Source organism: Chenopodium quinoa, unplaced genomic scaffold (genome assembly GCF_001683475.1).
Source record: "Chenopodium quinoa cultivar QQ74 unplaced genomic scaffold, ASM168347v1, whole genome shotgun sequence".
Taxonomy (NCBI): domain Eukaryota; kingdom Viridiplantae; phylum Streptophyta; class Magnoliopsida; order Caryophyllales; family Amaranthaceae; genus Chenopodium; species Chenopodium quinoa.
The window spans coordinates 623,828-630,019 of record NW_018742433.1 but is presented as its reverse complement, the minus strand read 5'-3'; the positions used below and the strand labels follow the sequence as shown (position 1 = coordinate 630,019).

The following is a 6,192-nucleotide window of genomic DNA, read 5'->3' as shown; positions in this document are numbered from 1 at the left end:
ACAATCAAATATCAGATTTCAGGTATTGTGGTCATTCAGTAGGTTATGTACCCTGGGAAATAAAAAATGTTGATCACCAACCTGGAATTCTGATTCCACAGGAAAACAATCCAACAAGTATAGTTGTTGAAGATGAGCAATTATATGAACCTGAAAGATTATGATCATACGAAAGAAGAATTGCATCAATTGATAATACAAATAGCTAATGTTCAACCAAGGTGTCAAGTGCGTAACAAATTCGATGCATTCGTTGCTCCTACCTATAATGTTGACTCATCCCAGCCACAAGCAGGACAATTTAACGCGGGTGTAGAAGTTAGAGATCAAGCTTAAAGAAAAATACTGATGTATCAATGCAATTGTGAACAGAGAAAGAGGGGGGATGCCATTTTTTTTGTAAAATAGCGAGCAGGGTGGAAACCAGCATGTCGAAATGAAGTGAGAAGGAAAAGGATAGTTCCTATACAGTAGAGAGGCTAGAATTCATACTTTGAAGCCTCACTAATTTTCGAGTTGTAATATGTAATTCTATTAGGTACGCCTGCTACAGAAAATTGGCAGTCCGATTTTTTCTTGGATGTCATTAAATTCATGCACAACATGAGACCAACTCAAGTTGGAGAAGCATATCAACTGTGAGTAAACTACAGATTGTGTTAGCATACAAGTATTATTTTAGTTTCTACATGATCAAGAACACTTTTACCTCGAATTTTTTAAGTTATTATTTTGTACATTCAATCATGTAGCAACAAGCGTCTAATAAATCAATGTTTATAATTTCATCTAGGAAGACTGGAAGTGGAGGCGAACCATACATAAAATGAACCTGTAAGAACTGGAGGCAACACATACATAAAACAAACTTTACAACTTAAAAGCAACAAACTTTACAACTTAAAAGCAAAGCTGATAAGAAAAGAAAACAAAGAGTGAGTGGAGAAAGTATGGAAAAGAACTCTTCACATACCAGGAATGGAACAAAGAAAGCTAAAATTGTCTTACTAAAAAGACAGCAACACAAGCCATAAAACACAAACAAATAGTTAAAACAGCCGAATAAGCTAACCAAAACAATTAAAACCATCTTCTGCCAAGACCTGCAGCAACTCATGACAGTTTCAAACTTTCAATGTTGATATTAATTTTCCCATAGGATGTATGAGATGAAAGTATGAAACCCTGAAAGTCCATTGTTCTCGAGGTAACAGGTTAGTAAAAACAGGACAACCAACAGATAATTATCCTCTACTTACGCTACCAAATCAATAAAACATTCTAAGCACAGTTCATGAAGGGTATAACATCATTTTAGAAAATGCAAAGTTTTTATTCAACAAGAGCTACAGGATTGGGTTTTGATTAGCCAGTTGCCCAGTTCAATCGCCTTTCCAACCCCTACGATCAACATATTCAAGCGACTGAAAATATCATATTCAACTTAAAAATATGTACTTACGATTGCACCTTTAAAAGGACAAAAGAAAAAGACAATTTTACTCACTAATAAACTCGAGTTTCATTTCTTTTTACATTTTCATTTTGATGCCCTGTGATATTGTATTTTCAATTTAATATCCTAATGTTTGTATTGAACTTCTTGTCCGAACAAGCACAACCAACATTACGTAAGGAATATCATAAACCTGTGTTCAAAGCAAGACAGCTCACATCGAAACATCCAAAGCAAACACATAAATATACATCAGGTATGCCTTATAGTAGATCAATGACCAAAATTAAATCATAATAGCTATAGACCAGGGCACCAAAATGAAAATTTTCCTACTTTAAATTTGTCATTTGAAATTGTAATTTTTCAGACATAATGGAGAAAACTATTATAATTAGATAAAGGTTGCCCTCTTTATTCGTCCTCCTATTTTTTTTTTTTTTTAATCACCCCTTAATTAGATGAGATGAACAAATATATCCATCTCAAAAATCTGTTTATCATTAATGGAGGATATGCAAGTAATAGCAAGAAAGGAGTTCAACTATTACCCTTTTTAATTCAATAATAATTTAAAAATAAAAAATAAAAATACATGACTTCTGCTAAGACTTATCATTCATATGAAGCAATTCGAGATGTTGAAGCTTGGTCTCCAAAACCTCGGAACAAATCTGCCCCATCATGTAGTAAAACGACATCATATCAGATAGCTGTTCGATTGACATCTTCCCTATGATTGACCTTGCCACTTTCTCCCTCTCTTCCTTCAACTTCAGCTTCTTATAACCATGTCCATTCCTCACAGTTGCACCCATCTGCCTTAGCCTATGTTCTTGTTGTAAACTCAATACACTGTAAGCTGTATTTTCCTGTTCATGTTCATTTTATTAATTAAAATGTGTTTGAATCGGATTATAAGTTAAAAGAAGCAACAAACAAACAGCTCTTGTTTGCTGATATATATAGTAGCTCAAAGTTAGCTGTCGTTACCTCAAGGAATACTGCGCCTGGTTCAAGTTCTGATTCCTTGACAGCAACAGTAGAGTTCCGCCCTGATATATACATGTCCTTCGCAATTGAGAAGCTTCGTACAATCATTCTTCTCTTGGTTTCCTGCTCTTTGTTAAGCTTTGGACCCTTTGGCACGCTTGCTTGACTGCTTAGCTTCTTCTGATAAGCTATCACAGCCTTCACAAATTCCTGCAGTCCATCCAAAGTATATTCAGTACTGATAATCTTAACAAGCACAATATTTCCTCAGTACTTCACAGTAAAATCGACGTATTCTATCATTCCAGTACATTATAATAACAACCCACAAGGCCATCTCAACAGCAAGCACATGAAGATTATAAAATGACCAAAAAGCTGAGGTTACCTTATAAGCGAAAGGGCAACCAGGGTAATCAAACTCATCAGAGGAAGGGTGTCGCATTCGCTCTGGATGGAATTGCAGCCCCATAATGAACTTGCCCTCTTCTGGATTATAAGCATCAGGGTCATAAAACCCTTCAATCAATCCATCAGGCGCGAAAGCCATAGGCACAAATCTCTGCGCCAGCTTCTTAACACCTTGATGATGGTAGCTATTAACCAAAATCTCCATATTATTCTCTGCCAAAGACTCCTTAAACCAATGATGTATAGGTGTATTCTCCACCACGTCCACCGCGTGCCTATGACCATCATAATCGTCGTAGTTAATATGGGATACTCTTTGGCATTCGGGGCGTTCCCTGGAGAGTTCTTTCACAACATCTTGGTAAAGAGTACCACCACAAGCAACGTTTAGGACTTGTGATCCCCTGCATATTCCCAAGTAAGGTATGTTCCTTTCAAGGCAAAGCTTTGCAAGGGCTAGCTCGATTGAGTCTTTCTCTTGATCGATAGCTGTATCACTTGCATGTGCTCGCCTTATCTCTTCGAGTTCTTCAGAAGTGAAGTTTGACAGTTCAGAATCATAGTGAGAAGGGTCTATATCTTCACCTTCACAAAGGAGTACTCCATGAATTGGCTCAAAGCTTTCGAGCAACGTTGAGACACCACTAACTCTTGGGACAATCACAGGTACTGCACCATAGCTTACTATAAGGTCTAAATGGTATTCCCCTGAGTAAAAAAGTGAACCAGTTATAATATTTTTTCCAGAAATGACTTAAAACTATAATAGAAGTTATTCAATAATTCTCCAATAACTAACAATGTTACAATATGGTGTTTACATTAGAGTATATTCGTATAACATACTTTGATGAGTTCAATCACAAAAATTTAACTCCAAAGTATAACATGTTTATGCCAAACTTTTTTCAAGAGATATCATTCAGTAATCTAGAGTATGCTAGACTCTGACGAGTCTAGATTCGAGTAAGGGAAAACACCAACCGAAGGAACTTTGGTTAAGACGGAACAACTCATTAACTTGCTTTGTTGATCCAAACACTTAAAGAGTAGGTGGACATACATCAAAATTCCACCAAATTAAGAGTTTGATCAGTACATTTAAGGCATATTCCAAAATTCATGTTGGCAAAGTTGACCAAGTTAGATGCTAAATTTTTTTTATCTTATTATATTTTTCATATTAAATCAATTTGAATTATCTTTCCTCACAATTTTCAAAAGAAAGAAAAAAGTACAAACCAATGCTTTCATGTACTTAAACCAATGTTCCTCAATAAAATAAAGAAAAGTACTTTCCCAATGAGGTTAATTTTAAACAGCATTGACCAACATACTCAACAATACTCTCTTTAAATAATTCACATCCCTTACAACTGCTAACTTCCTCAAATATAAGAGAAATAAATTTTTTACCGGTAATACTCAACAACACCACAAAGTACAAACTACAACTAAAATAATTTAATTTAACAAACAACCAACAGATTTCTAAATAATACTTCATATGTATAGATTAAAAGTTTTTCATGTGTTGATAATTATCATCTCAAAAAAAAAAAAAAACTTTTAGAAATTAAGATAGTATTTTGTAATCAACAAAAACAAACATCAATTATATCGTTATAATCAAGGAGAAAGAAAGGACGAACCTACAAAATCGACGAACTTGTTCTTACGCACAGTACGGCGAGAAACAATGAGAACCCTTGGCAAAATCATCGAGAGATCCGAGCTTACTTTTTCCGACGTCATTTTTTTTTCAATACCAAATTATGATTTGATTTTAATACAAAAAAAAAATTATGAATGATCGATCAATCTTTGGTAAAGTTTATAAAATCTTAAATTCTAGATATGGATAGAAAAAAAAAATGTACAAAGAAAATCACAATATTCCTTTCATAACACGAATCCTCGAGATAACAACGGATTGTTTTAATTAAAATTATTACTCCTTTTGTTCCACAATAAAAGGCGAAAGATTTAGTTGTAGATGAGATAATAAGATTAAATTTTTGGAAGAATAGAGTTTTAGGGTTGAAGGAAAATTTTAATGGGTGAAAGAAAAAGAAAGCTTAACTACTCAAAGCTAGATCACGTTCATGAGTCGAGTCGCCGCTTCTTTAATAATGGAAATTTTTTGGAATTTTTTAGTTTTTTTGTGAGATTGACATTTGTTTATATATATGCACACATGCAAATATGGTAATTTTCTTAAATATAATGATATTTTAATTCTTTCTTAATTTTATAAGATTACCAGCTTTATCCTGGCTGTGTATTACAGCTTGGAAGTCAACGATGATTAGATGCTGAGGTGGAATTTTAGATTGAATCCCAATTTTTTATCATTTTTTTTCTACGTGGTTAGACATACGGACAATATGGTGTATCTAATCTGAGGAGGCCCACATTTCTCTATCTCTATTTGTTTTTGTCGTAAATTATTCAATACTGATTAGGGGATTTTTCCCCACCAATCACCATCTGAGAAGTGGACCAATCAGGTTCCGCCATGTGTCCGTCACATGGGCCAATAGGAGCCTGCCACGTGTCAAGCAATGATCCGTCCACGATGGACCAATTACGACACGACACGTGTCCTTCCCATGACACCTGGGATAACCGGTCACCTCGGCCCAACTTCCGTGGGAAGCCCAATCAGCCCAAGGTTAACCTAAACCTAGATTGACACGTTTTCCGAGGTTATAAATACCTCCCTTAATCCTCATTAAGAGAGATGACGCAGATTATGCAGATTACACACATTAAACTCTCTCACCTAGAGAGACCCAATCACTTTAATTTCCGTATTAATTACTCCTTAATCAAGTACTAACTTGACCGTCGGAGGCGGATCTCCAATCATCCGGAGCATCCGTTTGTTTTGCAGGTACAGGCGTCCGGTTCCAGTCTCGGAATTGTAACTCTCCCGCAGGACATCAGAAAACCCCGAAACATCTTGGCGCCGTCTGTGGGGAGAGTACTTCTGAGATGGCATCCACGTTTGTACCGGCTCCTGAAGAGAGACGTCCCCTGGACGACCCTCTAGTTCAGTCGGACCACGATACTGAGAATGAATTTGAAGTTGAAGCTCACACAGCTTCAGACGGGACCCTAAGGGCCCGACGTACCCGTCATACCGAAAGGAGGGAACAGGAACATCTTCAAACTGGAAGCGAGCCAGCAGGCGCACCGCCTGTTCGGCAGCAGCCGACTGATGGGTCTGCTCCCATCACAAGGAACGAACTCATGACCTTCATGAGGGACTTCAAGGGAGAAATTCAAGAGTTGATCAACAAGAAGCCGCCTGCTCTGGACAAGGAGCA

The 6,192-nt window shown here is 36.5% G+C and overlaps 1 protein-coding gene across 1 annotated transcript; it reads right to left on the bottom strand.

The window, feature by feature from the left end:
- Positions 1-1,843: 1,843 nt before the first annotated feature.
- On the bottom strand, positions 1,844-5,331 carry LOC110715227. Its single transcript, XM_021893799.1, has 4 exons — positions 4,513-5,331; positions 2,838-3,568; positions 2,450-2,659; positions 1,844-2,328 (listed from the first exon to the last, which is right to left on the bottom strand). The coding sequence occupies exons 1-4, from the start codon at positions 4,613-4,615 to the stop codon at positions 2,062-2,064; spliced, it is 1,311 nt and encodes a 436-aa protein (XP_021749491.1). The 5' UTR covers positions 4,616-5,331; the 3' UTR covers positions 1,844-2,061.
- Between the last annotated feature and the right edge of the window lie 861 nt (positions 5,332-6,192).

Coding starts and splice junctions, on each gene's coding strand:
- LOC110715227 (XM_021893799.1), bottom strand. CDS start 4,615: ATGACGTCGGAAAAAGTAAGCTCGGATCTCTCGATGATTTTGCCAAGG. Junction 2,660..2,837: donor GTTGCCCTTTCGCTTATAAG/GTAACCTCAGCT, acceptor GATGGACTGCAG/GAATTTGTGAAGGCTGTGAT. Junction 2,329..2,449: donor CAGGCGCAGTATTCCTTGAG/GTAACGACAGCT, acceptor GAACATGAACAG/GAAAATACAGCTTACAGTGT.